The sequence below is a fragment of the Ailuropoda melanoleuca genome, chromosome X (assembly GCF_002007445.2).
Source record: "Ailuropoda melanoleuca isolate Jingjing chromosome X, ASM200744v2, whole genome shotgun sequence".
NCBI classification, from domain to species: domain Eukaryota; kingdom Metazoa; phylum Chordata; class Mammalia; order Carnivora; family Ursidae; genus Ailuropoda; species Ailuropoda melanoleuca.
In genome coordinates this window covers 26,101,287-26,125,112 of record NC_048238.1, presented here as the reverse complement: position 1 = coordinate 26,125,112, position 23,826 = coordinate 26,101,287, and the positions used below count along the sequence as shown (strand labels likewise).

Here is a 23,826-nt window from a genome sequence, read left to right as displayed (position 1 = left end):
TTGGGGCTCTCTGCTTCTTGAACCTGGATGTCGCTTTCATTCCCAAGGTTAGGGAAGTGTTCAGCTCTTATTTCTTCATACAAGTTTTCTGCCCCTTTCTATCTTCGCTCCTTCTGAGATCCGTATTATAAGAATGTTAATTTGCTTGATGTCGTCACAGAGGTCCCTTAACTGTCTTCAGTTTTTAAAATCGCTTTTAGACGCTCAGCATGCGTGTTTTGGTTCCCCTGTTTTCTGGATTGCTCCTCCGTTCTTCTGCATCCTCTAATCTCTTGTTAATTACCTCTAGTATGTTTTTTATTTCAGTTCTTTTAGTCTTTAGCTCAGAGTTTTGTTAAAAAAATAGTGTCTTTTTGTTGAAGTTCTTCGTTCATCTACTCTTCTCTCAAGTCTGGCGGGTGACTTTATGATCATTACTTTGAAATCTTTTTCAGGTAGATGGCTTATCTCATTTTGGTTTAGTTTCTTGAAATTTTGTCTTACTTTGTTCGTAGCGTATTCGTCTGCCCCTTTTTTAAATTTGATTTTCTGTATTTGTTTCTATGAATGAGGTGAAAGAGCTGCCTCTCCCAGTCTTAGAGGAGTGGCCTTGTGTAGACACATCCCCTGTGCAGACTGTGTATTCCTCGCACGTTTGGGTAGCTAGCTTCCTGGAGCTGTAATCCGTGTGGTCTCTGGGTCCCGGGGCACTCTGCAGTGGGGCTACCCTAATGGGAAACTGAAGCAGAACCTGGCATGCGTGGAGGTTTCTCAGGGGGCTTTGCACTGAGCCCCCTTGGTGAGATTACTGGAGCTGTATTGAATGTAGGCTAGGTGGGTCCTGGTGTGCGCCCCACTGGGACTACCCTGCTTGGATGGCTGGAGCTGGTGTGTGCTTGGGGCCCAGGACTAGCTGAAGTAACAGGCTGTCTAGAACACCTGGTCCCTGCATCTGTGTGGACTATCAGGGTGGGAGGGGGAAGGTAAACAGTAGCACTCACCAGCACCTCTGGCCCCAGGGAGACTTCCAGTAGTTACCCCACAGTTTGGTGGATGTTCTGGGGTTAATGGTTTTCCTTCACTTACAGTCTAGTTACCCTTTAAGTTGCAGCATATTTTCTGTGCCCTGGGCAGGTGAATCTGCACGTGCGTCTGTCAGCGATATCTTCCCCTATTGTAGTTTGTGGTGTCAAGGTGGGGTTGCCCTTGTTACCCTGCATCTCTTTCTCTTGCTGTTCTGATTGAGGTCCCTCTAGCCTTGTATTGTGCAGAAGGTGTTCCGTCAGCCCCCCGTTCTTCGGGAGGAATTGATCTATATGTAGGCGTAAATGTGGTGTGTCCATGGGAGGGGATGAGTTCAGAGCCTTCCTATGCTGCCTTCTTAGACCCATCCGAACATTTTTTAAATATTGATTGTAGTTCTCTACATTGCCCCCAAGTAATGTTATGATTTAAAGTTTCAAGGCTTTTTTGCAAGATAAAGAAGATTTGGTGTGCAGTGACCCTTATGTGTGTGGTTTAGACCATGTAGCTTACAATTATGGTTTCCATGCCTCTTAAGATGATGCAGGTGTTTACTTCTCAGACTTAAAAACATTTGACCATCTAATGGTGAACACAGCACAAATTATGAGATTGTATGGTGTACACTACGTTTTTCCCTTAAAAAAATGGGAAATATGTGCAGTTGAACCCTTGAACAGCATAGGTTGGAACTCTGTGGGCCCACTTACATGCAGATTTTTAAAAATAAATACAGTACAGTGCTATAAATGTTTTTTCTTCCTTATGATTTTCTTACTATTTTTTCTCTAGTTTATTGTTAAGAGTACAGTATATAATACATCATTTAACATACAAAATACATATTAATCAACTGTTTATGTTATCAGTCAGGTCAACAGTAGGCTGTTAGTAGTTAAGTTTTGGGAGAATCAAAACTTAAATACAGATTTTCGACTGCACTGGGGTTGGTGCCTGTAACCCCTATGTCATTCAGAGGTCAACTGTATTAAAATGTGTATCAGTTCATTGATCCTTGATGCTGCCAGTTAATTTATGATTTCATTATTTCACTAGTTGCCTTATTTATATGTGGGTGCTCAACTTGAGTAGTGCCGGTGAGATTGGATGTTAATTTTCTGCACTCAAACTGTACCCTCAAATCCTGCCATCTTAGCACTTCTGCCGGTGGCATCAGAAATAGGTGAAAGCCTCACTGTTTAGGTCTGGCTAATGATGGGCCAGCAGCATCATCTTTTTAATTAATTAATTTTTCTTCCCAGATTTTATTTAAATTCAAGTTAGTTAACATACAGTATAGTATTGGCTTCAGGAGTAGAATTTAGTGATCCATCACTTGTGTACAACACCAGTGCTCATCACCACAGGCGCCCTCCGTAGCACCCCATTACTCAGTGGCCCGTCCCCCCACCCACCTCCCCTCCAGCAAAGCATCATCATTAAAAACAAAGGATTCTACATTTCCATTTTTGTTTGCTAAGTTATTTCCTTTAGACTTTGGGTTTCCTTTACTCATAATTCAAATTCAAACCTTTTGGCCTCAAAGTGCAAGTAGCATGTCAGACAGGACAGGTAATGCTCTGTGGTGTTATCATNAAGGTCTTTTTTTTTTTTTTTTTTTTTTTTGGCTTCTTTTGTTTCTAAACCAGTGATTGGCTATATTATATCAGAAAAGTCTGGCTAAATTGAATTTGTCAATTTTACAACTTTGGAATTGACTATACTTATCTTCCGTATCTCCATTTTAACACAGTGATCATTTCTATTTGAATAAAGTGAAATATGTAATTAGGTGCAACCGTACTTTATTGGAGTATGTTGACACACAATGTTTCATAAGTTTTAGGTGTATAACACAGTGATTAACTTTCATTTCTTTTAATAGAAAATGAATGTGGTGTTGGAAGATCATTACTATTGGAAGGCCGGTTAGCATCAATTTCCTAACAGATACTTGACCACCATTTGTTCTGGCATGGCGCAGAGCAGCCCACAGCTTGATATGCAGGTTCTCCATGACCTCCGACAACGTTTCCCGGAGATTCCAGAGGGTGTTGTGTCTCAGTGCATGTTACAGGTAGATTACCCAGCAATGACAGTGATATTAAGCTGCATTTCTCCTTGAGTTTTCTTGTCTATGGGGAGGGTAATGGGAGATATTTAGAGCAGGATTTCTCAGCCTTGGTGCTGTTGACATTTAGGGCTGGGTAATCCTTTTTGTGGGGCCCTGCCTTGTACATTGTAGGCTGTTTAGCAGTATTCCTGGTCTCTACCACTAGATGCCAATAGTACTTTCGCAGTTGTGACAACCAAAAATGTCTCCACACATTGCTACATGTCTTATGGGAGGCACAGCCTACCCCACTGAGAACAACTGATTAAGGGACAAAAAGGCATGTAGCAAAACAAAAACTGATTATGTTCACATCTCACTTTTTACATTTTTGGAGTTGTTCGATCAGTCCCCAAATCCTTGAATTTGAATTTTGAATCTCAAATTTATCATTATAACTTTTTAGGCTATATACTTTTGAGCCAATTTTTTAAAGCCTATAGCGTCCAGTCCCTTTCTTACTGGTTTTGTAGTTGATAAACGCTTACTAATATGTAATTTTAAGTATAAGGCCACTTTCTCTAGTTTAATGATATTCCTTTGGTTTTGTTGTCTTGTAGTGAAATATATCTTTAATATTGGATAGAATGTTTTTTCCCATTCAAGGGACAACAGACAAACTGGCCTAATGCTTCCCTTGTTGAATTTTGCATCATCCTCCACAGGATCTCAGTGTGTTCTGGGTTATAGCATTTCCCTGTTTGGTTCACTTTTGGGTACAGTACTTTTGTCTTGGCCACTGGACTTCCTCACACATAGTCAGTTCAAATTCTACCTTACTGCATCATATGCAGAGTATACCTTACTGCAGGATATCACCTAAGCATATATACAGTGGAAGTTAGTTACAAATGGAGACTCACAGAACAATTACGGTAAAAAGAGGTGCTTTCTAGCCCTTCTGCTAGGTCTAGACCTTTGGGCTTATGGTTTTTCTATTATAGCTTGTTTTTGTTTTTTTTCTAGCACACATTCCCAGTCTGAATTTCTGTTCTTTACTTTAGCCCCATTTTGGTCTCTGGTAGAGCAAAGGTGCTTCCCACTGGAGTAAAACCAAGCATGAGTGAGGCTTCTAGTTAAAACCATTTCCTAGCAATCACCTTCCTTACCTATCCTCACCACCTATCCCCCAGCTCTGACTTTGTTTTTTCAAATTTATCCCTTTATCATCTGTATTTTTTCATGGCTTAGTGTCTTTATATAACACACTTACTAAAGTGAAGGAATGAACTTTAATTTCAGCTTAATGAGCATTTATTGCTAATTTACATTGACCCAAGTCTTTCTCTTCTCTGTTCCTTCGGGATTAACAGAGTTTATTGCTATGGAGACTTACCACCTAGTGGCTCTGAAGGTTTTTCTGTTTGCATTTAAAGACTCAGTAGTTTACATTTAATATACAAGTCTTAAAGCTTCTCTCTCTCTCTCTTTCAGCCATCATCTCTCAGTTTAGGGTCACTTTTTAGGAGTGTAATGCTTTTTTGCCTTGGTCTTTTCAAGAGTTTATATATGTGGGGGGTTTTTTTGTTTGTTTTGTTTTGTTTTTATTTCTGACCTCTTGGGGCACCTGGCTGTCTCATTCTGTAGAACATCCAGCTCTTGATCTCAGGGTTGTAAGTTCAAGCCCCACATTGGGCATGGAGCCTACTGAAAAAAAAATCAAAAAAAGAAAGAAAAGACAATCTGACCTCTTTATCCAACTAAATAATTTTTTTTAAAGATTTTATTTATTCGACAGAGATAGAGACAGCCAGTGAGAGAGGGAACACAAGCAGGGGGAGTGGGAGAGGAAGAAGCAGGCTCATAGTGGAGGAGCCTGATGTGGGCTCGATCCCATAATGCCGGGATCACGCCCTGAGCCAAAGGCAGCCACTTAACCGCTGTGCCACCCAGGCGCCCCCCAACTAAATAATTTTGATTTCTTTATTTATATTTACTGTTTGATAAATTTTGTATGCATTTTTTTCTTTTGAAGGCATTTAGCAAGTTAAAGATGACATTTGAATCTGTTTTGGTGGTAGTCTTTAAAAAATGCTTTCTTAAAGATAATACTTAAATATCTTGCATTGCTGGTTTAAATTTTTTCTTCATAGGAAAAATTTACTTACCTTGTCACCGTAGACATGCGTTTGAATAGGGTGACAAACCAACTTTGTATCATTGTGAATTTGGGTCCTCTCTTGAGGATACTTTTTAGGCTCCCTGATTCACTGTAGAACACATGAAATTTCAGCAGCATTAATACAAATGTCAAATAGTGAAGTATCCACGACTGCTGTAGGTTTCATATAAAATGGGCTAATTTTTGTTCTCCTTTCAGTCCAGTTGCAGAGATACTTTATTTTCACTTTTCATATTCTTTTCTTTCAGATATCTGTCAGTGACATTTTCTAGTAGGCAATCAGTTTGAATCCTTTGGATCCAAATTTGCTTAATACCTAGCTTCTTTTCCTTGATCACAGTGATTTTTAAAGCAGGATTTTTAAAAAGGCCAAACTTTGAGTTTCAATAATTTTCTCCTTAAATTTCAACAATTACTTTTCTCTGTGGCTCAGAATTTTAGTATCAAAGCTTTATATAAGGAAACAGATACAAGTTATGTATGGAGTTTTGATGAAGCCAATTCTTTGAAAATTTCTGAGAATTCATTTTGCAAAGGTTTGCTTAACTGAATCTGTTTACTTCCTAAAGCTTTAGTATAGTCATTTCCTTTTGGCCTAACATCCTCTCCCTTGTAAATTACTGTGTTATAGTCGAAACAGCAGTGGGAATGAGGAGACAGAGAATCTAGAACTGGCCCTCTCAGCGGAAGTAAAAGTGTTTCCTTTCATTTTTATATAAAATGTGCTTTTCCTAAAATAAATATACAGTAGTAGGTATGTATGTGCATATCTTCGTATTTATGAACTACAGAGAAAGTCACAGAAATTGAGAAGTTTTATTATTCCGAAGGCAATGGATAGTAGTGCTTTAGGCTAATAAAATAGTTCAGAATTTTGTATTTTAATGGAAAACTACCTTATAATATTTTCAAATTTAAAAGAGAGGAACCTCCTTCATTAGATTATTGTTGGAGTGTCTAAAATGTCACTTTGGTATCACTATCTTTGCATAGTGACTCAAAAATTCAAATCCTACAATGTGAGGGTAAAAAATTTTGAGACTGTGGGAGTGTGAATGAATTTCATTAAGGCAGTTGAGACCTGGTTTTCTGTTAAATAGCCTTAACTTTGGCAAAGTTGTGGAACCGTAATTCAAAAAATATACTTGTTTTTACTGATTTCTTTGTTTAGCTTAATCTCTCCTAATGGTAGTTGAAGTTATATAGGGATAAAAATTTGGTTAAAAGAAAAGGCTGCTTTAGAATTTTTATTGTTTTGACTCGAGGAATTTTATTATAACTTTTCTCCTTTTGTGGTTTCAGTGCCTTTCGAGAACTAAAGCATGGTTATTTTCATGTTTTTCAGTTTAAATATTAATGATGAATATTGCTTTAACTTGTATGTTAGAGCAGTTGTGGTGAATCCAAGATTGGCCCAACACTTTAATTTGTTGAGATGCAACAGACCTAAAATGAGTCCTGGATTTGGACTCAAAACTTGGAGTTGAGTCACAGTGTTCATTAGTGGGTGCTTTCCATTTCTGTAGCAGTAGCAGTAGCAGTAGTACTAGTCATAGGAACTAAATGTCTGTGAAACAATATGAATTGTTTGGGATTTCCACGTCAGGGTAGGTGACTATGAAGCTGTTTGTGCTTAAAATGCCGTTCTCGACTTATTTTATGACAGTCGTGTTTGTGTAACCTGCAAAGCTTGACTTCTATTAGGATTTGTTCATTTTGTCAGTATTAATCTTATCATTTTTCTCCCCTAGAACAACAACAATCTTGAAGCCTGTTGCCGAGCCCTTTCCCAGGAGAGTAGCAAATACTTATACATGGAATACCATAGTCCAGATGACAACAGGATGAATAGAAATCGCCTTTTGCATATTAATCTGGGTATCCATTCTCCTAGTAGCTACCACCCAGGAGATGGAGCGCAGCTTAATGGGGGTCGAACACTGGTACATAGCTCAAGTGATGGACACATAGATCCACAGCATGCAGCAAGTAAACAGCTGATATGTTTAGTTCAGGAACCACACTCTGCCCCAGCCGTTGTGGCTGCTACTCCGAACTACAATCCATTTTTTATGAATGAACAGAACAGAAGTGCAGCTACTCCTCCTTCACAGCCACCTCAGCAGCCAGCTTCCATGCCAACAGGACTGAACCCGTCTGCTATGCAAGGGCCTTCACCACCACCGCCGCCACCTCCCTCATACATGCACATACCTCGGTATAGTACCAATCCGATTACTGTTACAGTATCCCCAAACCTCCCTTCTGGACAGACTGTACCAAGAGCTTTACAAATTCTTCCACAAATTCCAAGCAATCTCTATGGGTCTCCTGGTTCTATTTATATTAGACAGACATCTCAGAGCTCATCAGGAAGACAAACTCCTCAGACTACACCATGGCAGTCCTCACCACAGGGCCCAGTGCCTCATTACAGCCAACGTCCTTTACCTGTTTATCCACATCAACAGAACTATCAGCCTTCTCAGTATTCTCCCAAACAACAGCAGATTCCTCAGCCTGCTTACCATTCACCACCGCCTTCTCAGTGTCCTTCACCCTTTAGCTCTCCACAGCATCAAGTGCAACCTTCCCAGCTGGGCCACCCAAGTTCCCACGTCTTTATGCCACCTAGTCCTTCAACTACTCCACCCCACCCATATCAACAAGGACCTCCTAGCTATCAGAAACAGGGAAGCCATTCAGTAGCCTATCTCCCATATACAACATCTAGCTTGCCCAAAGGATCCATGAAGAAGATAGAAATTACAGTTGAACCCTCTCAAAGACCTGGGACAGCAATGAACAGGAGTCCTTCACCTATCAGCAATCAGCCGTCTCCACGGAATCAGCACTCATTGTACACAGCCACCACACCACCGTCAAGCTCTCCTTCAAGAGGAATAGCCAGTCAACCAAAACCTCCATTTAGTGTTAATCCCGTGTATATTACGTATACACAGCCAACTGGACCTTCGTGTGCTCCATCACCATCTCCTCGAGTGATACCAAACCCAACTACAGTTTTTAAAATTACCGTAGGTCGAGCAACGACTGAAAATCTTTTAAACTTAGTGGACCAAGAAGAACGTTCTGCAGCCCCAGAACCTATCCAGCCCATTTCAGTGGTACCAGGCTCTGGGGGAGAAAAGGGAAGCCATAAATACCAGAGGAGTTCTAGTTCTGGATCAGATGACTATGCCTATACGCAAGGTAACTTGAGCCCTTTTATGAAATTTAATCTTTGTGGTGAGGTGGACTGTTGAGAATAAATTTATATTAGCTGTTTAGTTTTAATTAAATGGTTAGTATTTATTAACTATTGGGCAGTAGCATTGCTACCAAGAGAATAGGGTTAGAAAGAAACAGGGTCAGTGCGTCAGAGTTCTGTACAGGCTTTGTTTTAAAGTATGAAAATATAGGCATGATAATAGTGACCTAATAAGGCTGTTTTTAGGAAGAACATTCATTGGGACAAAAACATAGACGAGTGAAATTGATACTGATCAAAAACAAACTACAGAGTGGGAAAAGGAGATTCATAGCAGGTGGGCTAAAGTTGATCAGGGTTAAGGAATTTGAATCTTTTCTAACGAGTTTGGCCTGGAGGGTGTAATATCTATAAGTGGTGTATATTTGTAAAGTGGGATTGGTGATGACGACGAATGTTGGATTAGTTAATAGTGGACCTAACTAAAAGGAGGCCAGAATTTTTTAAAACTCCATTGAGATTTCAGGGTATCTGAGAATCGAATATTCTTTGATTAAATAAGAGGAGTATTAATTACGATTGTAGTTTGATATGCCTGGTATTGAACCTGGTTAAATCCCACAGAGGTATAGTTAAAAAGACAATCTTAGGGAAACGAAGGTCAACAGAGCAAGAGGCACTATAGATGATGTCATTTTGGCAGCGGTTAAAAGAGCCAAAGTAAAGCAAAATAGCGTTAGCAACACATGAGAGTAAATGCCAACTCAAAATGGAGGACAGGGTTTCTTTTGAGTGTTTTATGCATTAGCAATGCATATAGAAGTTTCCCAGTCACTTGTTCAATGTTATCCTCTGCAATGACTCTATCTGTAACACTATAGCCTTGCTGTTACATCAGCGAGCAAGGATGGAGAGGTTAGCAAAGCAGTTGAAACTTGAGAAAGAGGAGCTAGAGCGGTTGAAGGCTGAAGTGAACAGTATGGAGCATGACCTGATGCAGAGACGGCTCAGACGGGTCAGCTGCACGACGGCGATCCCCACGGTAAGTCCTCTGCTGGCCTGTGCGGACAGGAAGCTGGGGGTGATGGATGTCCGGGCAGCTGTTTCTCTTGTAGGTTCTGTTCCTGGCAGGGCCTTCTCGTTTTTTAAACAATGGATGAGAGGCTTTTGCCTTCAGTTGTTCTCATCAGAATAATTCGATGCTTTAAATATACTTCCCACATGTATGAATTCCATAGGCCCATCAGTCATTTCAAATAACTGACAGTTGTGACAAAGGTATGGCGTCTCATGTACTACGAATTGCTTTCTGTCAAAATAGAAAAGTGCGCCCTGCCCAAGCATTTTATATTTTTTCTCATGTATTCATTTTTTTCTTTTAAGCATAATATACATATAAATTCCAAAGATTTAAAAGTTATTTTCTTAAGTATGTTGATGGAAATGAGTTAGAACAATATCAGTACGAATCTGGGAAAGCGTGCGCTACAGAGTAGTTTAAGGCAGAGCAGTGTTGTTAAATATAAGTAATTGTAGGAACTAAGGTAACGGTATTGACAGCGGTCCTAATAGAAACTGCCCTAAAGACAAGATTTGGATAATATATTCTTAACATGTTAAGTACTGTTTATGAGTTCTAAAAAAATGTTAAACAATTCAGAACATTTTGAAACCAGTCTCCTAAAATCTTGTGACAATACAAGCTTTCGGTGATCCGACCTATCACTTCACCTTCTGACGTTCGTTCGTGCAACAGCCCTTGTTGAGTTTATGAGTGTGGTCCTGCGCTAGGTGCTTAGTGCATACCTGCTAGCGAGAGAAGTAGGCCCCTGGACAGATAATTAGAATTCAGCGTGGTAAGTGCTGGTAATGCTCATGGGTAGGAAGAGAATGCATACGTCAGCTCATCTGTGTATGTACTCAGTGCCCTTCTTCTGCTGGAATGTCCTTCTGAAGCTTTTCCTGGGTAAGTCCTGTGTATTCTTCAGGGCTTCACCTTACCCTTTACTTTGCCCTTGGAGCCGTTCCTTATTTTCTTGACCTCTGTAAATGGAGGGTAATTTCTCAGCATTTACAGGATGAGAGAAGTGAGCATCTGTGTCAGGCCTCTTACAGACGGCATGTCTGCAGCTCTGCCTTCATAGATAAATTTTTAATGGAGGGTCATGGCTTCAAAGGAAATCTGTGAACTCCTGAAATTATGTGCAGTATGGAAGCATGTCTACAGTTTTCATGTGATTTTCGTAAGGTTAATAGAGTGAAGGGGAAAAGGGTGAGGACTCACTGCTCTAAACAATATAGTCTTGCTGTATAGGCAGAGACGAAAGGGGAGGGCATTTTCGAAGGGAAAGGAAAAGCGAAAAAGAAGGGAAAAGAACATTGAGGTAACAAAGGTGTGACGTTAAGACAGACTTTCAGGAGGCAGCAAATACAGGTCTTACACTTCAGCTGAGATTTCTCGTGTCTTAACACGTTAATGTGCATCTGTTGATGGAGGTTTAGACCTTGAGGGTGAGGTGTTTGAACTTCGCTCTGCTGGTAATGGGGAACCAGTGGAATTTTTTCAGAAGGAAATTATTGATAAACAGGCATATGTAATAATTTAATGAAATTTTCTCTAATATTGATGAAATTCCTAAGTATAGTCAGTATTAGAAGTAAGAAGGGAGGGCTTTACTTAAAACACTTAGAAAATTACAAAGCTGTCTGTAACTGAAAAGTAATAAATTTCTGTCTCATTGTTTTCTCCACTTGAAATCTTCGTTGAATTCTCTGATTGGGAGGTATTGGTAGGAAGTCTACCCTGGTGGTTGGGCACTTAGGGGTCTTTTAGGTACTTACGGAGCGTCAACAGAGTTTGTTAGTATAAAGGTCATTTCCCCTAACTTAACCAAGTAAGGTTTGTTCAGTAACCTCTTGCTGTGTGATAATTCCTACTAAAATGAGCCCTATTGATTTTTCTTGTTGTGTTGGAAAGTAGAGAAATGTCCAAGGTAACATAGGTTAGTGCTTCAAGAAAATCCAGATTTTAGATGAGCACTTATATTGAGGAGTTACTTAAAAACAGAAAAAAAGCCGAAGAGTAGATTGAAGCCCCTGTGTAGCCATCACGCAGCTTCAGAAACTGGTAGCTCATAATGAGTGACAATATTTGAGAGATGAGAAATTGAAGTGTTTGATTTCCTTGTGTTTCTGCTGCCAGGCCTAGAGTAAAATGAAGGACTAGTAGCAATGCACGGCTGAGGGACAGTTCTACATGGAGGTTCAAGCAGCGCCTCTCTATTCAGGTGTGAGTGTGAATCTTCCTCCTGCTACTTAGCTGTCACTCATCTATCCTTGGAGACGTAACTTTCTCTGCTTGTTTGTTTTAGCTGTAATATCTGATAATATAATCAGTTTATGCAGTTCCCAACAAATATTAAGTATTCTTACCGACGTTGGTTGGACAACACTGCAAAAACCTGCTTTGAGATACACCCGTGCACGCACACGCACACCCCTGAACCATTTTGTAAAATTTCGATTTAACTTTAGGAATATGCATAACATAAGGACTATTATGTAGGAAATTCATCCAGAAATAGAGCATTTTGTCAGAATTCCCTTTTGTTGATAGAGGCTCATTCGAGGCACTGTGACATCGTTTTAAAGAATGCCCACATCACAGGCGCCTGGGTGGCTCAGTCAGTTAAGCAGCCGACTCTTCATTTCTGTTCACGTCATGATCTCACGGTTGTGGGATTGAGCCCCACGTCGGGCTCCGTGCTCAGTGGGGAGTCTGCTGGAGATTATCTCTCTTCCTCTCCCTCTGTCCCTCTCCCCCAATCTCTCTCACTTGCTGTCTCTAAAATAAAATCTTAAAAAAAAAATGCCCACATAGGCTCTGGAGGCAGAATAGTTCTGGCAATCACTGACTGTATCTAACTTCTCTGCATTTGATTTTCCCTATCTGTAAAAGGGAATTATAGTAAGTATATTTTAATATTGTTGTCACGATAAAGACCATATATGTAAAGTGCCTGGTATGGAGTTAGGTGCTCAGGAAAATGGCTGTTTTTATCTTTGTCCCATTCACATGTAGGATTACATAATAGAGAAATGGACTGTTTTTTTTGCTATTAAGCATATATTTCTACCTTCGAGTTTTCACATTTCTTATCAAGCAGTGTATTAAAAAAATGTGTGTGCTTCATGAGACTGAAAATGCACATTTGTTACCAGCTGTAGAGGCTTAGAGCACCAGTGAAATAATCTGAGGAGGGCAGAAGTGCAAGATGGTTGTAATCTGCTGTTCGCAAAGCACTATTAAGTGCTGTCGAAGAGGTCAGCTCATAAAGAGATCTGTATGTGAAAGGATAGATGTGTTCCTATGAACCTGTACATATTTGTGTGTGAGAGGGAAAAGATCATGGAAACTGACATTATATCAGAAGTGTGGGCCAGCTTAAATGGTAAGGACATTAAGAACTTTCAGAGTTTTGAGAAAGAAATGTTAGCTTTTTGCTAATAGGGTTCAAAGATGAGACAGTTTCATGGCAGAGGGGGAAATTTAAGTTAAACCTTGAAAGATAAATATGGTTGGATTAAGCGAAAGATGCCAGTTACCCCCTCAGCCAAGTTTTTCCTGTCATTCATCTTGTTCTAAGTGGGTTTTTGGAAAAACCCACGTTTGTTAGTCTCAGATGCGTAATTAGGGCCAAGCCACCAACCAACAGTGGTCTTCGACTGGGTCGCTGTGATACAACTTCTTAAACTGCTGAGTTGACTTAAGGTAGTTTTGCCACCTTTTGAAAACTTAGAATTTTTCACTTTGAAACGTCAGATCTTTTACAAACAACTCTAAATTACACACAGTCAACCTTGAAACCCCTCCTCCCTGAAAAGACAGTGTACTTTTTGGTAAATGGTACTGACTTCACAGAGTTTTTTTTCCCCTTGGTTTAATTAGAAACTATGAAAAAGGACCTATGAATTTTACAGGTAAACTATTCCTTTAGTGAATTCAGTGGTTCTCCTGTCTTTGGAAATGATCCTGTTGACTAGATCTCTTGTTACAAGCAAATGTGCTGTAGCCTCTAAAGTGTGTTATAGTACTTCCGTGCTTACAGAGCTTCACTATTTAGGACCATTGTGGCTAAAACAATGCCCCCCCCCCCACATAGGAAGAAATTAACTCCTTTAGGTACTTAATTTTCCCGTTATGATTCTATAGAGAATGGGTTCTTTTACATAGTCCTAGGAAGATAATATCAGTCTTTAAAACACCCAGACAAGTGCTTTATTTTTAGTATAAATGCTCAGGTATATTTTAAACCCTTTTAATATTGCCTGGTAGACAAGGTGTAAGCATTTTACATGGTAATGTCTCATATTTTTGCAGATAAGGAAAAAGAAAAGCAATCCCTAATAGATATTGCTAAATGACTTTTGTGTTCCCATAGCATTCTAAGGGATTGTAGCTCTATCACTTATTTTAAATGTTTCATACTTGCTAATGTAAGGGGCAGTCCCAGTTATTCTGATAACATGTCCTACCAGCATAAGAGCTTGCATTATTGTGAATTAAGAACCTTTTTGCTACTTTTTCTTTGCTCTTGTATTAACATAGTTTGTAGAAAAATACACATTTTTAACAGAATAAGATTTTATTCTGTCATAGCAGATATTTATCTTTCTGTAGTTGAAAGCACATTGGTAACTGAGTTAATATCTAGGCTGTACTGAAAGCTTCAGGACCCATGCCTCTGGAATTTAAACTCTAATTTTGTTTGTTACTGTATACATATTTATATAAATAGTAAAGAAATCTAGAAGGTCAGGGGATGTAAAGGCTTCCAAAAAAAAAACTTTATTTAATTGAAGAGTAGACATTCTTTACACTTCGATGTCTCATTTATGCCCCTAAAAGGCCTAAGGATAGGTAGACTGGGCTTGAAGTCAAGGAAGAAGGAAACAAAGTTGAAGGAAGAATGGGATCCATTTGTTTGTGAAGTTTTCATGTAATAGATTGATCTAAATTCTGGTTCTACCACTCACTATGTTTTATAACCTTGGGAACGTTATATGCACTCTGGGTGCCTCAGCTTCCTCATGTATAAATTAGCACTTGCCTTGAAAGATGTTTTGAGCAAAGAATGCGACCTCTGTTAAACACAGTGCCTGACACTTAGTATTGCATTTTTTTCAAGCCTGGACAACGCTAAAATCATGGACATTGCTTGTTTTACAGATTGATTCTCAGAGTTTCCCTTACTGTGATAACATAGAAGTAAAATATTTTTAGTGCTCTGTGATTAAAATGGTATTTTATATGATAAATCATAGTCTAGTAGCTTGCCACGTTTTATGCAGATTTTGTGTTTATGTGACCATACTGATGTCCCCATTTTACCTGACTGTTCCTGTAAACGTTTAGGACTTCTTAAACATGCCCTCTTACGGACTAAGGCCATATTGTTGGTAATAACCAATCAGAACTTATTAACATGAGTAGCAGTTCTTAAATGTTGGGCTTGATAATGACTTTCCCACAATTGCTATTTTGGGTCCTTTCTTACTAGCCTGAGGAAATGACAAGATTGAGAAGCATGAACAGACAACTCCAGATAAATGTTGACTGTACACTGAAAGAAGTTGACCTCCTTCAATCTAGAGGTATAGACTTGATTATTTGGTAAACCATAAGTAATAGTGTGGTGTTTTAAGCTGCTTAAATAGCAATCATTTTGGTTTTACAGATTTAAGATAGTTTTTCTCTATTATAATCCTGCTCAAGAGATCCCTCCACCCCATGGTCATAGATTTGGGGGATCAAAAATAGTTTTACTTTGGCAATTCCATCATTAAGTTCTCGTCATTTTAACTGCTCTGTATTAGTACTCTACATTTATCTTGTTCTAGTCATTTGCTATGAATATTTTGTATTGATGGGTCTTAATTATAAAACTTCCTAGATTGATGTTGTGATAATCATCAGAAGTATCTGTAAAAATAGGGAATCACATATCAGAATATCAGATTTCTCACTTTTAAAATAAATTCCATATGCCATTTTTATATATCACATGAAAACATCCAACTATATCTCAGACTTTTCAGAGTATGGGGTTTTTGTTTTGCTTTGTTTTTTGCTTTCTTATAGAATTGTACTATGGTAGAAGCTCCCTTAACTTTCATTTACCCAGCTCACTAGGTGAGAAATATTCTTTTCTGCTATCAGATAGTCTCACCCTGTCTGCAGCCACTGCACTGGCGTGTTCAAGTACTGTTGCTCCTAGCAATTGAATTGTCTGCTCAGTGACAGTGAGTTGCACCTATTCCCTAACCCGTATATACCAGTTACTTTACTTCTGTAATTTCATGTTTATTAAGCTGACGAGAATGCAGGGGGAGCTGCATTAAAAAAACAAAACAAAGGCAAATCACTTAGAAAAGGCGTGGTTGGGGGGTGGTCTGTGAATTAATTAGATACGGGTGAAAACAGAGGGCTAAGGAGATAAATTCTAAAAATCTAAGAGGATTCTGTTTTCAAAATAAAACAAAATTGTAGGGTTCTGCGAACTAGCCTCCTGGTTCTTTTCGTAATTTTAGTCGAATATAGTTGTCTGGGGCTGCTTTTGTGCTTCACCAGCACCGTTGAGGGCTTGCAACAAAGTATAAAATGTTGATTTTTCTGAATCTTACATAAGAATAAGTTTGGGGGGAAATGTTTGCCCGCTCCTCCTGTAGCTCATCACAGGTGTAGTTTATATAAGAAACAGTATAAACTTCAGTGGACACATGTTAAAAAAAAGTCTTGGTCCAACACTGAAGTTGACAAGTAATTTTTCTTAAAAGGTCTGTTTCAGTCAGCCTCTCCCATCACTCAATTATGGCAGCTAAGAGAGCTTCTGCTCTATTTTGAGAGTATATAATAAATCTCGACTAAAAATGGCAATGGGCTAACGTTAACAGTAGAATCAGGGGAACCCAAAAGATACCCAACAATCAGAATATTAGCAAATTCGAATGTGAAAGTTGAGCAGTCTGGTCATTTGAGAAGGTAGTCCCTCCAGGGACCGCTCGTAGCTTGAAGCAGTGGAGCTCTGCACCCTGTGGGGTGCTACAGGTTATTGTTAGTGTGTTGGAAGACTGCGGCAGTCTTTGCTTGGGTGTTTTTTTTAAAGCCAGACACACACTCAAACGTTTGGTTAGGGTATTTATAGTAAGCCTTACGAGATCTAGAAATTAAAAATCAGCTGTAACTTAAGTAATTGAAGAAATACATATGCAACGTCTTAAAGCACTGTGGCTTTATTTACCTTCCAAAGGGATAAAAGCATTTGTAATAGGACCTGCAAGGGAAACCACCGTTAACGTTTTATAAGCAAAGAGCTGCGTTTTTGGTCTCCATTGGGCAACAAAGTGTTCCTTTTGGTGCTTAAGTATTTCTAAATCTCCTTTCACACTCTGGAAAAATTTTGTACTGAATTCCAATGTAAACTTTGAAGCGACAGACCTGGGTCTAGATGCAGATCATTATTTGGATTGCTGAAGAGCAGCTTTATGGTTGGTTTCAGTGAGGAAAACTTTGTAGGGGAAAAAATCATAAACTGTTGGTGCCTTTAAGTAAGTGTGCGTAGTTACAACGCTTAATTGGAATTGCGCAGAACAAGCCGATTACAGTGATAGCTTCACAGAAGTGAAGGTAGGACCTAATGCTGCCGCTGTATCAGAACCCACGTTGGAGGAGTCATGGCAGCAGCTGGGACTGAAATCGACACGAGGCCGGGGCGTGAACTTTTTAAGAGAGTTGAAAATTTTGTGGCAAGACAGAATTCTCAGGGATCGTTGTATTTATTATTCTGAAATTGGCACCTTATCATCTTGGTTAAATCTGTAGACAACATTCAATATTCTCCATTTCTTGATGATAGGAATCTGTGAGCTGCTGCTATTATAACTTGATTCATCTTTGTAAATTTGTATGTTTGACTTCTCCCACCTTTGAATTTATAATGGATAACTTTTTAAGGTGAATTGTGCATGAAAGAAATACTAGAAAGTAGTTCAGCCATGCTTTAATTTCTCTTCATTTACCTCCCTAAGTGTGCCACGTACATAATTCTGCTGAAAGAGACTAGCCTTGCAGTTAGAAAAATATTCGTTCAAGTGATAGTTCATAGATCAACACTGATGTGGTAGTTTCCTTGCATCTTTTCTCATAGTGATAAAGAAAAACATTTTCAATGATAGAATAGGAATTCTGACACCCTGGAAAACAGTTTCCTGTTTCAGATATTTTATTTCTATATATTCTGTACCAAAAAAGTCAAATAGGAGAAAGAGCCTTAAATGCATGGTGATTTTATTTTCTTTATAGGAAACTTTGATCCAAAAGCCATGAATAATTTTTATGACAACATAGAACCTGGCCCAGTCGTACCACCCAAGCCATCTAAAAAAGGTGAGTAGGGAAATGCCATAAACATCATAGAAATAAATATCAGAATTCTTTGAGAGTTCACCTCTGTAGCTGAAGAAATTTCCATTAGAGATGTTAATCAGCATAAAAAAAGTTAACCATATTGATCCTACTGTGCCAAATGTCCCCCATACTTTAAAAAGCACTTAAATTAGTAACTCCTGGAATTATTGTCAAAGGTAATTAAATGGAATGTACAGTTTAATTTTTTAAAAACTTAAAATATATAGCTAACATTGCAATTTACTTACCTTTATAATAACTATAATCCTAAAAGAGAATTCTTAGAAAATAATGAGAACTTTAAAGGTCTTATGTTAGAATGTTAAGTTTGATCGGCAGTAGATCTGAGACTATTAAATTAGGTTGCAGAAGAATCCTTGTGTGCCCAACAGGTGAACATAATTAGATAGGGACTAGATGTTTTTTCATGAAGGACAAAGTAAATCCTCTGTAACCAAGTATTTGGAGGAATCACTTTTGGATCTGTTTATTTTTATGTACCAGTGTTTAATTGGCATTTCAGTGTTGTAAAAAATTAATTTGAATTAAATTGAATTCAGATAAATTTTTTCTGCCCTGTTCTCACTGAAGGCTCATATAGTTCTCAAGACTGAGCTGAAGTATGCATTTCATATCTTAATATATTTTGCTTTAAGCAGCTTAAGGGTGAAACATGTTAAAATCTTGTCAGAGTTACTGCTCCTCCGGTAATGTATAAATTCGGTCACCTAAATTTTAATTGAACAGTTTTCTATGTATTTTAAGTATTTGGTTTATGGGTTGCAGTGCAGTACTACTGCCACCATAGATGTTTCATCTAATCTGCATTTAAAATAGGATTCCTAAAAATAAGAATCTTAGTGGATGACTTCCAAGTATTAGATTTGGCACTATGGCAACATTATATACCTTTTCAAGCTGAAAGTCACGGAGTTATGTATTATTAAAGTGATCGGTGATACATGAGTCTTTCTTTAAACTTGATGTTGCCTGAGTGTCTACTAAAGAAGCATTACCTCTTAACGATCCAACAGATAACTGATTCAAGGGCTGTTATAAAAGCATCACCCTATTTAAGGGAAGATGTTGAAAAGTTGTTAACCTGGGGATAGAGGACCAAGTTGATGAGCAGACAGTGTGTCCACCGTGAGCCATCGCATTAGCGTAAAACACTCAGGTATGGTCCAAAGGGCCCACCGTAAAGACACTCCAATTACTTGGGAAATTTCAAGATTTTAGTGGTTATCTCCCAAGAGCTAGGAGTTAAAGCTACACCTGGCTTTAGGCAAAGTCGAGTTCTTTACTTACACATAGTTTATACAGTGGGTACAAAGAAATTTGTGAATATATACGACCTGAAGATTAATAATCAGTGACCTAAAATTCCACCTTAAGCTAGGAAAGAACAACAAAGTCAAGGAGATTGAAAGATAAGTAAAACTTACGAATTTATTATCAAAATCAGAAAGAAAAGATGGGTTACCCGTTAAAATAGTAAGAGAATGTCATGAACATCTTTATGCCAATAAACTCAGCACTTTGTGAAATGGACGCATCTACTTAAATTGAAAACGAGATGATATAGGACCTAATAAGAGCTGTATATGTATTAAAGAAATTGAATCCATTATGTTAAAAATTTTCCCACAAAGAAAACTCCAAACCCAGATGATCGCACTGGTGGGTGAATTCTGTAACACATTTAAGGAAGAGATCCTACCAATCTTACACAAATTCTTTGAGAAAATAGGGGAGGAAGGCTTACAGAGTCAGCAGAGCCCTGATTTCAAAACCTGATAAAGGATTACTTACTCTCCTGCCAAGAAAACAGAATTACAGATCAATAATCCTCCTGCACTTAAAGCAAAAAATCATTAATATTCACAAGATAAATAGAAAGGATATTATATCATGACCAAGTTTGTTGATAGAACATTCCCGAGCTAAAACAAAGGAGAAAAAGCTCATGATCATTTTACTAGGTGTAGGGAAAGCATCTGACTAAAGTCGGCAGCCATTCCAACTAACATGGTTATTTGCAAAGACAACCTAAGGATACTAAAAAACTGTCAGAGCTAATCAGTGAATTTAACAAGGTCTTGGGATGGAAGGTCAGTATACAAGAACTGTATTTCTATATAGTAGCAAACAATTGAACAAAATTAAAAAAAGAATTACAAAACCATCGGGAATAAATCTAGCCAGCAGTATATGCTGAAAACTATAAAACATTGCCAAATTAGAGTAATACACCATGGTTGCGATTAAATCAAAAGTGGGAAACTTATTTTTCCCCTGATTTGTACATAGAATATCCAGAATCATCTGTAGAAAGAAGGGAGTTGGAAGTCTTAGCCCTAACTCACCTTAGGACTTAGTATAAAGCTACAGTCATCACAGTGCGTTATTGGCATACGGATAAAAAGCAGGTAGAGAAATGACTCTAGGTTTCTAAATAGCCCAGATGTAGACCCTCACTTACGCTGCCAACTTCTTGACACCACCACCAAAGCAACCAATGGAGAAAGGAGAGTCATCTGAGCAATCAGTGCTGGAGGAACTAGATAATCACATGGAACAAGTTTTGATTCTTACCTCCTACTCTACACGAAAATCTGAGATAGGTCATACACACCTAAGTGTTGAACTAAATTATTGAGCTTCCAGAGCAAAACATAACATAAAAGCAACTTGGGTTTAGCTTAGAATTTTTAGGACCCAGAACAGTTGGTACATTAGCTTTCATTAAAATTCAACACTTCTGCTCATCAAGAGACACTATTAAGAAAGTGAAAAGGCTGGGGCGCCTGGGTGGCACAGCGGTTAAGCATCTGCCTTCGGCTCAGGGCGTGATCCCAGCGTTCTGGGATCGAGCCCCACATCAGGCTCCTCTGCTATGAGCCTGCTTCTTCCTCTCCCACTCCCCCTGCTTGTGTTCCCTCTCTCGCTGGCTGTCTCTATCTCTGTCAAATACATAAATAAAATCTTTAAAAAAAAAAAAAAAGAAAGTGAAAAGGCAAGCCAGGGACTGGGAGAAGATATTCGAAAACATATCCGGTAAAAAAACAAAACTGGTATCTAGAATATATAAAGAACTTCCATAACACAGTAATAAAAGGACAATCCAATTTTACAAAGGTCAAAACATTTGAGTTGACAAAGAAATATATATAAATGGCCAAGAAGCACATGAAAGTGCTCAACTTGATTAGACATTAGAAAATGCAAATTAAAATCCTGAGATTCCTGAATAGCAGTGGTATGAAACATTAATGAGGATATAGAACAATCAGAGCTCTTACACATTTCTGGTAAAAGTTTAAGATGGTATGACCGTTTCTTTAAAAACCATTCATTCACCTGCCCTGTTGCTCATCAATTCTACTTCAAAAGATTTATCCAAAAGAATTTAAAGCCTATGTCCACAAAATGGCTTGTATTAAAAGATTCATGGGAACAAACCAAGAGGCCATCAGCAGATGAATGGATAAACTGACATATTCAAATCATGGAATACTACTCAGCAGTACACATCAACTGTTGTTAAACACAACATGAACCAACCCCAAGGACATAATGCTGAAAGAAATAAAATACGAAAGAATGCATACTGTATGATTGTATATGTGGATTTCATAAGCTGTATTAATTTGTGTAAAAAAAAAAACAAAACAACCCAGAACAGCTGTTACCTTTGGGAGCAGAGGTTGGGGAATAACTGGGAAAGGGCATGGGAGGATTTTATGGGCTGGTGATAATGTCTTGATTCGAATTTGGATTATTCAGGTGTATAAGCATTCGTCAAAACTCCTCAGATGGCTCGTCTATTTCATCGTGTAAGTTTTACCTTGAAAACTCACAAAGAAATAAAAGGAAGATTTCTTGAGCTGGTGTGATAAGTCAGCTGCCAGGAGCCCATATACTCAGTGTTCTAGCGGTGGTGATATTAGTGTGGCAGGCGGTCATACTGCCTGCGGTCTTTGAGACCAACACCATGTGTTTGAGGTGGGGAGCTCGTGTTTGGCTCAGCTAGGAATGGTGCAGGGCTTGCATTATGAGGTTTCTCTAATAGCAAGCTTCATTGGGCTCTCTACAAATACTTACATACAAAAAAAAAAAACCTCTATTCTGTGGCACTTTGAAATCAAATTTTGCTAAAGCTGATAATTGGATGGTCCCTCAGAGTTAGCTGTAATTAAGTTCCAATTGCAATCAGCTTCTACATTATGTAGCAGATGCTCAGTATTTAGATGGCTTATGTAGATAGACGCTTGATGCCACAAAGTTAAGACATGTCTCCTCCCCCAAGCAGCTTCTCTGCTATGTATACAGTTTTGAGTAGATGAGAGAACTAACAGCTTTGCTATAAATGAATCTCTACTATAGAAATCCAGTTGAGCTTTCATTATATGTACTGTTGGTTAGAGTATAAAATAGTATTATTATGTACCCCTTATAATTTTTACACCTTTCACCTCTCAAAATTTATGAATAGAACTTAATGCTACAATTCCTTAAGAAGGCTTTTCATTACATTTCTAAAAGCTATTTGATTTTATCTATGAAGTCAAATTTGTTTTCTTCTAAGCATTTGCAGATTTTTAAACTAAAGTGGCCTCTTCTAAAAAAAAAGTTTATGTGGTTTAATGTAGATTTCCTTGTAGTATCATCTAATTTAAGATAAAGTATAAATAACTGGTAAAATTGATTTGTGGGTTAGAATAAATGTCTTGGAGTTATTACAGACACATACTGTAAATCCAAGTGGAATGTGGATCTTTGTCTGATGTACGGTAATAAAAAGGAGAGGGTAGGAAAAAGAGGGAGACCCAGAAGCCTTTTTGGACTGAACCTGGTATTGAAGCAGTGCCGTGTACATGTAAGCGCCCCGGCTGACTCAGCAAGTCCCCCCCCAGCTGTCCTTGTAACACAGTGGTGAGAGCATCGACCTTGGTGTCCCACTACTGGAGCGTGTGTCTGGGTTGTCTTGGCCACCGGGCCTTGTTCAGATCTACTCTGTGCACCAGAAAGGTGATCAGTCCAGATGCTTCATAGTTTATGTATTTTACAGGGCTGTTTTCAGAGTCTGTGAGAGTAAGTATGTGACACTATGAAAGTGCTTTACAAATTTAATAGAACTGGACACTATTCTCTGGAGCCTAAGGAGACCATTTTCTCCGCTTTTGTGTACTCTGATAAGGGAGTGTTTAAGTACCTAGGCACCATGCTTAGAATTCTGGAGCACTGATTTCCAAAGGTGGATTGTACTAGGGGATTGTTTATATGGGCTCTGAACTAATCAGAAAATACAAGATCTTTCTTTGGTTCTTAAGGGCAAATGATACCAAGTCTTAATACAAAGAAAGAACTACTTACTAATAATGCATAAATTACTAGAGACAAAATTCTAGCAAGAAATTGGGATACCTGCAATCCGTATTATTTTGAGTTCTGATTTTTTTCAGTTGTTGCTACTCCTTCCTACTCTTTAATTATGAAGTACTATAGTTTTATATTATTTTAATAGATTCTTTGGCTAGCCTTACACATCCTGTACTTTCAACCCATGGTTTTCTAGTAACTGCTGCTTACTAAGGCAATTGCTCGAGTATCATCTTCCACATTTTGCCCTTATATTGACATTTAATTACTTTCATTGAGTTTGCACTAGGAAAATTAGGCATTGATTCCAAGTAATTGTAGATGGTGGAAAAAGTTCTAAGAGCACTGTTCTGTATAGGTTGTAAAAGCAATATTAAATACGGCACTTACCCTCACAGGAGAACTTAAGGGTATCATGAAGTAATAGAAAGGGTAAACACGCAACCATGCATGTCCCATGGGAGATCCTTGGGAGCCTGTCCACTCTTCTCATGGATGGCTTTAATCCCTTTTCTCCTGGCTTTGCTTCT

The 23,826-nt window shown here is 38.5% G+C and overlaps 1 protein-coding gene and 1 long non-coding RNA gene across 7 annotated transcripts in view; one reads left to right on the top strand and one right to left on the bottom strand.

Annotated features, from left to right (window-relative positions):
• TAB3 (TGF-beta activated kinase 1 (MAP3K7) binding protein 3) overlaps positions 1–23,826 on the top strand; it is an 87,723-nt gene that overhangs the window by 55,975 nt on the left and 7,922 nt on the right. For 5 of the 6 annotated variants that reach the window (XM_034648796.1, XM_034648792.1, XM_034648795.1 and 2 more), the window contains 5 exons: positions 2,888–3,079; positions 6,989–8,450; positions 9,330–9,490; positions 15,009–15,102; positions 17,810–17,893. In XM_034648796.1, coding sequence (XP_034504687.1) covers positions 2,978–3,079; positions 6,989–8,450; positions 9,330–9,490; positions 15,009–15,102; positions 17,810–17,893 — 1,903 coding nt within the window. In that variant the 5' untranslated portion in view covers positions 2,888–2,977. The remainder of the gene's footprint in view (positions 1–2,887; positions 3,080–6,988; positions 8,451–9,329; positions 9,491–15,008; positions 15,103–17,809; positions 17,894–23,826) is intronic. The other variant, XM_034648797.1, reaches the window with a different exon arrangement.
• On the bottom strand, positions 3,011–23,826 carry LOC117797357. The gene is made up of 3 exons (XR_004622284.1): positions 23,687–23,826; positions 5,224–5,325; positions 3,011–3,137 (listed from the first exon to the last, which is right to left on the bottom strand). It is a non-coding gene; the product is annotated as an uncharacterized LOC117797357 (long non-coding RNA).